This window comes from Microtus pennsylvanicus, chromosome 8 (assembly GCF_037038515.1).
Source record: "Microtus pennsylvanicus isolate mMicPen1 chromosome 8, mMicPen1.hap1, whole genome shotgun sequence".
In the NCBI taxonomy this organism is placed as follows: Eukaryota; Metazoa; Chordata; class Mammalia; order Rodentia; family Cricetidae; genus Microtus; species Microtus pennsylvanicus.
In genome coordinates, this window is record NC_134586.1 from 54,355,079 (window position 1) to 54,367,752 (window position 12,674).

A 12,674-nucleotide genomic window follows, 5' to 3' on the forward strand; every position below is an offset into this window, starting at 1 on the left:
CACACATAACTAACTGACCACACAAGGACTTGAGTTGACAGTTTTCATGTTGAGGTGTCATAGGCAGCCATGAGCTCTGTCAGGATCTACTTTGGGTCTCTGAACCCTCATTGTAAAGACCAGAAGACGTGAGAGCAGTTTGTTCAACTATTGATCTAAGGACACAGTTTTTACTCCACAGCAGTTACCTAGTATGTGGGTCTGACTGCTCTGGAAATGTCTGTGTAGGTAATCCTTACCTCCATTTTGAGTTCAGTCTGAGTTTTTCCACCAAAGGTCTTTCTTCTTTTTTTTTTTTTTTGCTTTTTCGAGACAGGGTTTCTCTGTGGCTTTGGAGCCTGTCCTGGAACTAGCTCTGTAGACCAGACTGGTCTCAAACTCACAGAGATCCACCTGCCTCTTCCACCAAAGGTCTTTCAAACTGATGGAAGTTACCTTGGCCAAGGTTAGGGTGCTGATGGAGGGCAGAGAATGGGCTCAGGCCACATTACTGTTTTAAGGAAAAAATATGAGCGGTACACATGCTAGTCTTTAATTTACTTTAATAGTATAAACCTCATGTAGGTAGTATTAAGCCACAACAACAAAGCCACATTGAACAGCGTTTAGTAAAAGGCGCTCATAACCATGCACAGCAACTCTCTACACAGACAAACAATGCAGATTCTCCTTCAGGACTGAAGACATTGATTAGATAGAAAATTCAATTTAAAAAGAACATGCGGGTTTTAAATGCCATCACATAGCTCATTTACACAGGGAGAAAAGCTGTACAAAATGGCAGCTCTCCACAGGTTTTAAACCTGAATTCAAAAGGTAATGGCATCCATGGTGTAAAGGGCAGAAGTTATACAACCGATCCCAAGAAAATTCCACACTGGACTTTCCTTTAGATGTCCTTTAAAAAGGAAGAGTGGGTAGGGTAGGGGGCAGATAATGCGCTGTATCTTAACAGAGAAATCCAAACTACAGGTACAAACTAGTTGATACTATGAAAAATGTGCAGCTCTTCAGTTATAAAACTAGTTGAACACTGATTTACAAGTTAATTGGGAAAACAAACTAGAAAAATATTCCAGCACTTGAGTTGTGTGTACATTGGCATCCGTGAATGAGCAGGCTGTTGGGATGACAACTGATGACGATAATTTCCCGAAGAAAGGCCATTTTTAATGTGCAGTCTATACCAAATGTTACCCAAACACTAAAACTTGATATAATGTTGAACATTTTCCCTACATCCCATGTATAAATACCAAAATTCTTGAAAATTAACTGAAAGTGCGTATTGCTGAGCATTAGAAATGTCTGATGTTCTTCTCCTTCCTAAGCCATTTTTAAACTCACTCTTAGGTTGCTGCTAAGACAATAGCCCCCAAAGAACATGAAAAGATTCGTTTAGAGACTGCCAAGCTTCCCTGTGTTTTACTTGGAAAGCCACTTTGAATAGTGTGATTGTCACAATAGGCAATGACACAGGCAAGATTGAACAACCATGAACGGTGAGGCCAGGGACACAAGTGGGAAGCTGAAGCCAAATGACCCACGTCTCACCAAAGGCACTGAGGACTACAGTCTTAATAATTATTCTTAAAACACAAAGAGCAACAACCTGTGGGTCAGGCAAGATTTATGCACTTGGCTTCCTCCAAGACAGGTGCTTGTTTACCATGGCCACTAGCAGCTCTGTCAAGCTGGGCCCTGGCTCCCAAATTCCATCTCAGCCTAAAATCTCAATCATAGGGAACAAATTTCATCAGAATAGACCTGGTGGATGAGGAAAATATGTCAGCCTTCGCTTTCCTACTGTTAATTAAAACTTTTATTGAATGTAGTTAAGTTAGGATAACCCTTCACTTGCTTCTAGTTAAAGGGACAATTGACTATTTGTGGTTTATATGCCACAGTTAATAGCTAACATTGTTTGGTAGGCTGGTTACTTTTACCACCAGACAGTACCCAAGTCTTACTGACAGAGCACAGGGTAAACAAGAGAGACTGCAGCAGCCCTCTGGATCCCCGAGTGCCTGTCTCAGCCACTAAATTCCCTCCAGTTAGAGTAAACTGGTTTGTGGGAAGTAGGCTTATAGCTACCACTTAGCTTTGGATATTAGGCTAACATCTCTTCCACCATCTTCTGGGCCCTTCTAAACCTAGAGAACTGCCCTCCTGTCAGGACCTTTCTGGCTTGAGGCTTCCTTATGCAGGAGTGAGTGGCACTTGGCCCTTTCTAGACAGCTCCCTGTCCTAGGAAAATGAAGTTTCACCAGTATATCCCTGTCAGGGGACCCTTGCAATACCCACATCCATTCACATTAGCAACGCTAGCATCAACTCTTGACAACATACAAGTTTGGATACGTGGCTACATGTCTGTATACATAATGTACACCTATGTACACACATTATATACACTGTACAAAGATAATATGAACACATGTACATTCATTCAGTCATCTAGGCCTATAAATCTGGACATGCACAGTGCGGCTGAAGGGACAGGTTGTGCACAGAAAGTACACACTGATGGGAGGCACTCAATGAGGAAGTCCAGAAACTTGTACAAAACACCTAGGCCAACCCCATCTCATTTTGGAATTGACTTATATAGAAACTAACATAAGAGTTAAGACTTTTGCAAAGAGCCACAAAATCTAGAGACTGGAAGTTAGGCAAATGAAAAGGTGGGGCACCTGTTCTGCCAGTGTGAGATGTTCCCAGGACCCTCCCCTTCCCCCTAGAGAAAAGCAGCAGTCAGATGGTGCTTTTCATGGCTTGGGCTTGGACTTAGAGAAGAGTTTCAGCAGCACCAACAGCCCCACTGCTTACCAGTGCTTACCAGCCACTGGAAAGCAGCAACAGGCTTCCAAATTCCCCTGACATTACGTCCCAGAAGACAGATCTTGCTGTCAGGGATGTTGATCAGGGCTTCCCTTCAAGAAACAAGTGTGTGTATTATAGATGCTGCTGCTCTACTTGGGGACCACACTGGCCACCCTGGTTGATGTAGTGTCTACCCCAGAATACTGTCCACATCTAATACTGACACTGACAAACTAGAAACCATCCTAAGGGCATAAGTGACTCCACTTGAACTTCAGTACAGAAACCCAGACAGTACAACCCCAACTGCAGCCTCAGGAAGAGAGGAGATAGTAAATGAGCCCCCTCAACACACACTGCAAACTGGAAGGATGGTGACACACTATATTGAACACCTTGTGAATTAACTTGTTTAGGGAATTTGGTCTTTGTCTACATCTCCTGGCCTGTTTTATTTCAAATTTCAACTTGGAACTATTTTAACATTACTTGAGATACTTCTGGAAAAGCCCAGTTAGCCAGTAGCCATGTCAGTGTGTGTCTGTCCACCTACCTGAGAGGAGTGTTTAGACATGCCTGTCCTGCTTCATCAGATTTGGAGTATCACAGACCCGATAGGATGGAAACCCCTGAAAACTGGAGCCCAGGCACTGACTGGATTGGATTGGGTTCTCTCTTAAGAAACAACTGGGGCTGATCTTCCTAGATCTGACAAGATGGAATGGAGAAGCACTCAAAGTTTGCAGTGATTTCAGTTAATGAGAACATTGTGAGGATACAAGTGTTAAAGGTAAGGCCATGAAGATCTGGACAACCAGTGTAGGAGTTTGGCCCAAAGCAGCTCTGTAAATTGGCCATTACCAATGATGGGAGTTAAAAAGGATCAGGCAGGTTAGAGTCACCAGCTTTTTTCCAAGCAAAATCTTTTTTCCCCTCCAGTTCTATCTTCTCAGAGGTTGGTACTTCTTCTCCAACCATGGTCTAAATAGCCTGATAGGGGATGCCCAGGCCCTCTCTGAGTGGCCTAGAAATGACTGGCATGCTCACACTGTACAATCCTAAGAGAAGCAAAGCCAGCAACTATAAGATGTATAGATGTACTTATGGAACCCTCTAAAGAGATGAAACAGGCTCACTATACTATACTCATGTCCAGTCATTTTGTCTTAATTTTGAATACACACACAAAAAGAAAACTTTTAAGCTGGCAAAAGTAAGTCCTTTCCATCATTTTTTACTGGCCATTCCTACTATATTCCAACACTGGCTTCAAAATCTAGCTGAGACTTTCTTTAGAAGCTAGAGATACTATCTGCACTTAAGTCCCACTGACAGTGAGTAGTGTCATTAACTCTCAAAAGGAACCAGCCTGCCTAGCCTTAAGCCCCGTAACTGTCCTTTAACAGGTACAAACTTAACCTTATAGAAGGTAATTTTCTTAATTTCTCTAATCAAAAAGCAAACACCAAATACCTGTCTTAACCTTCCACTTTTTTTCCAGCTGCTGCAGACTTGTACCCATGGGAATGCAGAGAACTTTAAGTCAGATCTAACTTCCTTGGAACTGAATTATGAACTCTGTTGGAAACTATGGCCAATTAACTATTTTGCTTTTTCTTTCTGATTTGGGTACTGGGGATGAAACCCAGGACCTAGTGCATGCTAGGCAAGTACTCTACCACTAAATCACCATCCCACCCCACTCCCCAGATCCCTTTAAAACTCAAAAGGAGTTTCATTAAGTTGCTCAGGTTGGCCCTGAATCTATAATCCTCCTGCCTCAGCCTCCCAAGTGCTGAGGTTACAGGCCTGCACTATGTGCCCTGTCTGAGGATTGCTTTTGGATCCTCTTTTGAAAGGGAGGGTGGTTTGCTTCTATTACTTAAACGTCCTAGAGAGCTTTGTTAGACTAGCACATACCAGGGAGTCCCAGTATACCAAAAAAAAAATAATACTTTTAAGATCAGAAAGAATTTATCTTGATAGCTTTTGTTCAGCTATCTAAGGCCCACCCCCTCAACAGGCAGCAAGGATACATAGCTCCCATTCCGCTGTAGGCTCTAAGTGATCACAGATACTGGCCCCTCCCCAGGCATGCCAGGAATAGAAACCCTCACTGCCCCTGGATGGCATGAACTACTACAGGTCATACTCATGAAGTGTTGTCAAAGGGTGCAGATCACCCACCTTGTAATTTTTGGTCAAAGGCTCAAGTTCCTATGAATTTGTAGCGGGACCTGGGCATACTTTTCAGTCACTAGAGAATTACTCTCATCATAGGAACTCGGCAAGCTGCAATCTAATTTTGAAAACTAGTGAAGTCCGGGTTCTGGAAGAATCGACAGATGTGCCTCTCTGGCTGGCACAGAAGCTCTTAATGGGACAATGCCAGAGATCCACATTTCACTCACAGGAATTTAGCTCAGCACCACCACTGCACAAAGCTAGGAGCAAAGCTCTCTTCTAAATGTCAACGATTGTCTCCTGTACCCTAGTGAGTTTTCACAGAAATCATTAGCATTTTGACAAAAAGGACACACGGTTTTCCATTTGCCCTGTCCACAGGCAAAGATGTTAACATTGCAGATTTGATAAGAAGTGCTTAGAAAGTGCTAACATTACCCTGGTAATTAGTAGCTATTAATTCCAAGGACTCTTTTTCTTTTTAAATGTATTTACACATACTGTTCTTAGGTTCTTTTAATACTAGTCTCTGACATTATAAAACTTCAGTATTGTTTTTTGCCCTTTGAGAATTTCTAAATACAAATTGAATTAAAAGATTGTTCCAAAATCTGCTTCACCAAAAGGCATTAAAACATTTCCTAGGGCAGGGAAGTGTTCTATGTCTTTAGTTGCTATTGTCTGGGATGAACAGGAGGAAGTGGCTAACACACTGGAGACACCTGCACACACCAAGACACTGCTACTTCCCTTCTCTTGCACCTGCAGTCCTAGGAGGCATCCCACTGTTGGCAGCTGCCATTTGTGCACTATAGACTGGCTCCGGTGATCTGGCCATTATATTCTGCTGTCTCCATCTTGAGGATGTAGGGAATTATGCTGTCTATTGAAACATTGCCAATGAGACCAGTAAAAAAAAGTTCTTCTGTTATGTTGGAGCTCATGAGCCTGAGAGCTGGCAGGCGGACGAGAATCCTTGCCAATCTGGAAGAAAGAGCAGGCATTAGAGAAATAGAGTCCCAATCCAGGCCAGCTCCTAACAAATCTACATCTACCTGTCTCTTGTTGAAATAACAAACAAAAGTCTAACATGAAAAAGAAGAAAAAAATATTGACAGTGGATAAAGGCACTGGCCACAGTGCCTGACAACCTGAGATTCCATATGGTGGAAGGAAAACCAACTTCTACAAGCTGTCCTTGGCCCTTCCACAAGTACACACATGTGTGCCCACACGCATACACACAACATGAATGTAAAAGAGGTTTTGTTTTTTTCTTTTAAATTTTTGGGGGAGACAGGGTTTCTCTGTATCAGCTCTGGCTATCCTGGAATTTGCTCTGTAGACCAGGTTGGCCTTGAACTCACAGAAATCTGCCTGCCTCTGCCTCCCATGTGGGATTAAAGGTATACACCACCACCACCCAGCTTGTAAAAAGAGTTTGATGATAAGTATGAAGTTTCCGTGCTATTTAAAGCTACTCTTCCCACCTGCACACAAACTGAAGAGTCATCAACAGACAATATGTTAATGTATGGAATATCCCTACAAACTCATTAAAGAATACTGTGGTGGTGCCTATCTGTAACCACAGCATTCAGGAAAGCTGATGCAAGAGGTAGAAAGGCTGGAGGGAGACCAGCTTGTGCTACACAGTGAGGCATAACATCTGTCGTTACTGGTAAACAAAGAGATCCATATTTCTCAATGCATACTTAAAAGGAGCGCAGCTGTGTGGTGCATGTGTGTAAAGGAAGCATCTGGAGAATGCTCACGACATGCTCATGGTTGGCTCCTCTTGGCATGTTAGCCATGGAAAGGTAGGCAAAGTATGTCAGTAGCCAAGTGAAAAAAGGTTAGAACCCTTCTGGAATTTATGATCCCAATTACATATAAATTAAAAATGTTTTGAAAGTAAATATATACACATTAATACTAGGCATCCTTGAATGATGAAGTAATTTTCTTTCCCTCTTTTGCTTTCTAGAATGTTCCAAGTTTACTACAGTGCCTAAGTTGTTTATGAAAAAAAATTTTAGATTTATGTGTATGAATGTTTTACCTGCATATATGTATATACATCATATGAATACCAAATGCCTACAGAGGTCAGAAGAGGATGTTTGATCCTTGGATACTGAGTTACAAACAGGTATATAAGCAACCATGCGGATTCTGGGGAACTGAAACCTGGTCCTCTGCAAGGGCAGTGAGTACCCTGTTGATCCATCTCTCTAGCCCAGTGGTTTTCAACCTGTTGGTCAAGACCCCTTGGGGGTGGGGAGGTAAGGATAAATGACCTTTTCACAGGGGTGGCCTAAGACCATCAAAAAAAAAAAAAACAGATGTTTACAATTCGTAACGACAAAACTACAGATATGAAGCACCAACAAATTTTGTTTTGTTTTTCAAGGCAGCCTTGGCTTTTCTGAAACTAGCTCTGTAGGCCAGGCTAGCCTCAAACTCTCAGAGGTCTGCCTGCCTCTATGGCTGGGGCGGGGGGAGGCACCACAACATGAGGAACTGCATTAAAGGGTCACAGCATTAAGAAGGTAGAGAAATACTGCTCTAGCCCCTTGTTTTTAAAAAAGGGAGTAGGAAGCTGATAAAATGGCTTAGTGGGTAAAGGTGCAACTACCAAGGTTAATTTTAACCTGAATTTGATTCCCAGAACCCCACGGCACCAACACAGACACACAAAAAGGAAGTACGTCCCATGCATGGTGGTAGATACCTTTAATTCCAGCACTTGGGAGGCAAGGGAGATGGATTTCTGTGAGTGTGAGGCTGGCCTGGTCTACCAAGTGTATTCAATCTCAGCATAGTGAGACTCTGTCATCAATCTTTTTTTAATTAAGATATATACTTTCCATAAGCATACTCCTGAGATACTACCCATTCATTCATTCAGTCACCCTCTGTCTCTGTGCTTCAGTCCTGAGGGTAAAGGTGTAAAGACACCACACAAGATCTAAGAAGCTGAATGGATCAAGTGGTCCCACGAAGTCAGCAAGGCAAATCAGGTTGGAATTCCTGAAGCTGGGCCTCAGAGGCTGAATGATGAGGCAAGCCAGGGTACTTCAGGAGAAGTAATATGAAAAAGGCACAGGATTGGAAAGCCTGAAAAGTGAGTTACAGGGACCATGTAACTTAGTAGGTAAAGAAGTATGCCAAAGAGCCTGACCATGTGTTTAAGCCCCAAGATGAAAGAAAACTTCCAAGGTTTGTCCTCTGAAATCCAATGAGGCACCTTGCTCATGTACCCACATATTTACACAGACAGACAAAGAATTGCAGTAGAATATGCTATACATATGAAAGTCCTCCCCTGAAGAAATGCCTAAGTGTTTCTGATGTCTATAGGGAAGCTTTCTTCATTTTTGGCCCTGAATCCCATGGTGTCTTCATCTCTACCCTCTTTCCCTGGTCCATGACTGGGCCACGAAAGGCTCAGGCTTCAAAATGACACATCTATGGACCACAGGAACTATGGGAGCACTGTGGCCTCCTAAGAGAACAATTTCCTTGCATACCAGGCCAGACTGGAATTATGGGAATGGGTGCTTAAGCAGACAATCTCATTCTCTGTGTACCAGAGACTGAAGTCACTCTCCACATGTGTGACTCCAGGTCTTCAGTGATCCTAGTGGAAGTTGGTTTGGGGAATTTGCATGTAGGCAAAAAAGATGGGCATAAAACTCTTTTGACTTTAGACAGAAAAACCTACCAGAGCCACTGACTGGTACAGCAGCATTTCCTTTGAGAAGCACAGGACAGGAGAGGAAGTCCTGGTGGCTCAGTGAGCCTACAACAGAATTCTATACAGAGGACACATGACTGGGAAAAGCAGGCTCAATGTCTTTCTGGATTGTTGATTTGTTTACTTTGGAGGAAAGGTAGAGTTAAAAATTTGACCTGGAAAAGCTTGCCATGCATTCTGTTGTTTGGCAGATCAACTATTAATACTGTCTAAATCTATATTAGGCTAATACACACACCCTATTGTTAAAATTACCTTATGTAACTCACTCCCCTCCTTTATAGAGGCCAGATTTCATTTCTGTCAAATACTCTAGTGTTGCCTTTCCCCATGGGTGCTGAGCACCTCTGTAAAGTGTGAGAACCGAGCCTCGTGGAATTAGGCTCAGGAAAGCACTCCCTTTCTGGCTATCACCAGTAGTCTCAAGTTTCCCGATATACTCACACATTCTTACCTCTACACCTGGAGATGTCAGTAATCTAATGGAGGCTCTGCCAAATTGCTAGAATCTGACCCAGCCACACCCACCCCTGTCTATGTTGGGCAGGGACCCATGCTTCACCTGTATGTGTCTTCTGAATAGGTTTTCTGAACATAGTCCTGTAGCTCCATCTGTGCCTTCTCCTGAAATTTCTCAATCTGGCTTGTGCCCGTCAAACCTGGATGATCTGAAAACAGAAAAGTAACCCCAAGTTTCTCTTTGTATTTACAAAGTGTCATAGACATCTTAATCTTTCTTTTTATTCTTAACTTGATAAACTTATCAAATATAAGCAATTAAACTCTGAAGGCTGGCTCAGTGAACTGGGAAGTTGTCAGAATACTGGCTTTGCCTCTATTTTTCCAAGGCTGTAAGAAACACCTAGGTTGTTGACTCCTACTTGGAGCCTAACTACCCCACCTAATCAGCCCCTGCATTGGCTCTATACTTCTTGCTTTTTGCTACACTAGGAAACACAAATTTTAAAAGATATGTGAGGAACCATCTCTTTCTAGATGTTTAATTACATAATAACTCCTTTTTAATAGATACTTTTGTTTTAGAGTGAGGAGTCTGAGAAAGAAGAGAAAGGTTATGCTACTTTCAGCCCTTGCTGTTGAGGTAAATGATCAGCCCTAGTGACTTCTCCAGAGGCTTTGAGAACAGCTATAGAGATGAAGAATGTGAAGCCAGTCCAGGCATCTTTTCTTTCCACCAGGAATAGTCAGGCCTAGTAGCTATTGCTATCCACAGAGATAGTAAAGCTGAGTTTCAGTCTGCCTGGATTTTATGTGCTCAGAGAACCTGGAAACCGCAGAGCCCAAACAAAAAGGACCACAGGATGGTGGTCTTATTTGGCCAATGTCTTGGTTACAACATGAATCCTCAGGCACATTTCTTCAGTGCTATAAAGGCAAGGATTTAACAAATGCTGTAGTGATGCTAGCTAGATAGCAAAGCGCTTATTCTGAACACACTGGGGTATGTAAAACATTGAAGGGCTCTCCTACACAACTGATGACAACATGGCCGTATTCAGAAACATCAGTAGACACAGTGCAAAGTGTCACAAGTCCCTCCACATATCTTACCGGGGCTAAAGAGAACTATAGCTTTAAGGTATGCGTACTCATAGCCGTCTATATCCAGTTTCGCCATGCTGTTACAGAATTCCTGCAGCTTCCAGATGTGCTCCATGACTTGCTTTATCCGGTCACCAGAAAGCTTATCTAGGAACAAATATAGAACCCCTGAGGAAAACTGCTAAGAATAAATCCAGTCTTTTAAGGAGCTACACAGACAAATGAAGGTTAAGTTCACTTTCTAAAGAGAACCATGTCATTTCAAGCTGGTCAAGAGCTGTATTTCCAGGTGAAAGTGAAGTGGTAAGAGGTGCTTGTGCCTGAAGAGATGGTTCAAGAGTTAAAGAGCACTCACTGCTCATGTAGAGGACTTGGTTTCAGTTCCCAGCACTACACAACAGTTCACAATAATCTATAATGTCACTTCTAGGAGATTTGATATGTTCTTTAGATCTCTGTGGGCACTGTACATATGTGGTGCAGGCATACTCAGGCACACACGAAATAAAAAGTTTTATTTTTTAAAAAAGGGTACTGGGGCTGGAGAGATGGCTTAGCGGTTAAGAGTACAGGCTGCTCTTCCAGAGGTCCTGAGTTCAATTCCCAGCAACCACATGATGCTCACAACCATCTATGAGATCAGACTCCCTCTTCTGGCCTGTTGGCAAAACATCCAGACAGAATGCTGTATACATAATAAATAAATAAATCTTTAAAAAAAAAAAGTACTTAAGTTAGCTGTCTTGTCCACACTTGCTTCAGTAATGCAGCTAATTCAGCCTGTAGTTGCCAAGGGGTAATTCCTTTATGACAGCATACCTCAGTTCATATGGGCTAGCTTCTGCAGGGCCATAATGAGTATTCTACTGCCCCAGCTGCTATTCTACTTGACCATCAAATATTAGATGGCCACTGCAGCTCTTACTAGAGGACAGTTGTGCATTCATGAAGAACAGCTGGGTCAGCTCTGACACAGGTTGAATTTTGTTATCCAGGTACAAATTGGATCAAGATACATTCTACTCCCATATCTCTAGGACCTACCTTCCTGGATGCTGTTCTGCAGGTGGTTGACAATGGCTGCCAGGATGGTGGAGAGACTCATGACCTGGGCACACTGGGCTAGGCCAAGAGTGAAAAGCTCATTCCAGCAGGCCCGCACCAGGCTGGTATTGCAGTCCTGTCTAGGAACATAAGGATAAGGCTGGGTGTGAAGCATGTGGATGACTCTTAAGTATGTCAGCTGTATGGGTTCAAAGCCTCAGCACCATCCACCATGTAGCAAAGGTATGGCAATGGTCTATTATATGTCCAGGGTCATTCCCAGGAAGATGACCAAGTCCTTGAGTAAGCCCACGAAGAGATGATAAATTATTCTCTTAAGACTTCTTAGGGCCGGGCAATGGTGGCACACGCCTTTAATCCCAGCACTCGGGAGGCAGAGGCAGGTGGATCTCTGTGAGTTCGAAACCAGCCTGGTCTACAGAGCTAGTTCCAGGACAGGCTCCAAAGCTACAGAGAAACCCTGTCTCGAAAAAACCAAAAAAAAAAAAAAAAAAAAGACTTCTTAGGGCTAGCAAGATGGCCCAACAGATAAAGATGCTTGCCAGTAAGCCTAGTGACCTGAGTTCTATCCCTAAAATCCACATGGTAGAGAGAATCAATTCCCCCAAATATTCCTCTGCTCGCCAAATGCAAGCTGTGACTTACATAGTTAAAAAAGAAAAACATATATATATGCATGCATATGTACATTTGCATTTAGGCCAAAGGTCAACATCAGATGTCTTCCTCAGCTTTACCTTATTCTTATGTCTTCCATGTTTCACCTTATTTTTGAGACAGGGTCTCTTACTGAATCTGATGCTTACTGATTTGGCTAGGCAGGCTGGTCTCTGAGCTCCAGGGGAATCTCTTAACTTTACCTGCCCAGTTTTGGGTTTTACAGACACATAATTTTTGCCTGGCTTTTACATGGGTCCTGGGGATCTGAACTTAGGTGTTTACACTTCTACACAGGCTCTTTACTGAGCCATGTCCCAAGCCCCAGAAATAAAAAACTTATAATAAGGGTTCAACAGACTCTCAAGGTAGAATTCTTGTCTGGCACACAGAAAGCCAAGTAAAACTGGGTGGTACACTTGTCATTCCAGCACTCAGGAAGTGAGGTAAGATCATTAGAAGTACAAGGTTGTCTTCAGCTACATAGACAATTTGAGGCCAACCTACATTATGAGATAGAGTCTCACTATGTAGACCAGACTAGCTAAATCCTCCTGTCTCTGTCTCCTGAGTGCTGAGACTAAAGGCACGCACCATTATACCTGGCTAAAAACTTTAAAAG

General features: G+C 42.8%; 1 protein-coding gene across 4 annotated transcripts in view; it reads right to left on the minus strand.

Annotated features, from left to right (window-relative positions):
* Positions 1–525: 525 nt before the first annotated feature.
* Positions 526–12,674, minus strand: part of Nr2c2 (nuclear receptor subfamily 2 group C member 2) — a 62,421-nt gene continuing 50,272 nt past the window's right edge. For all 4 annotated transcript variants that reach the window (XM_075983454.1, XM_075983457.1, XM_075983455.1 and 1 more), the window contains 4 exons: positions 11,375–11,514; positions 10,340–10,477; positions 9,330–9,435; positions 526–5,991 (listed from right to left, as the gene is read on the minus strand). In XM_075983454.1, coding sequence (XP_075839569.1) covers positions 5,817–5,991; positions 9,330–9,435; positions 10,340–10,477; positions 11,375–11,514 — 559 coding nt within the window. In that variant the 3' untranslated portion in view covers positions 526–5,816. The remainder of the gene's footprint in view (positions 5,992–9,329; positions 9,436–10,339; positions 10,478–11,374; positions 11,515–12,674) is intronic.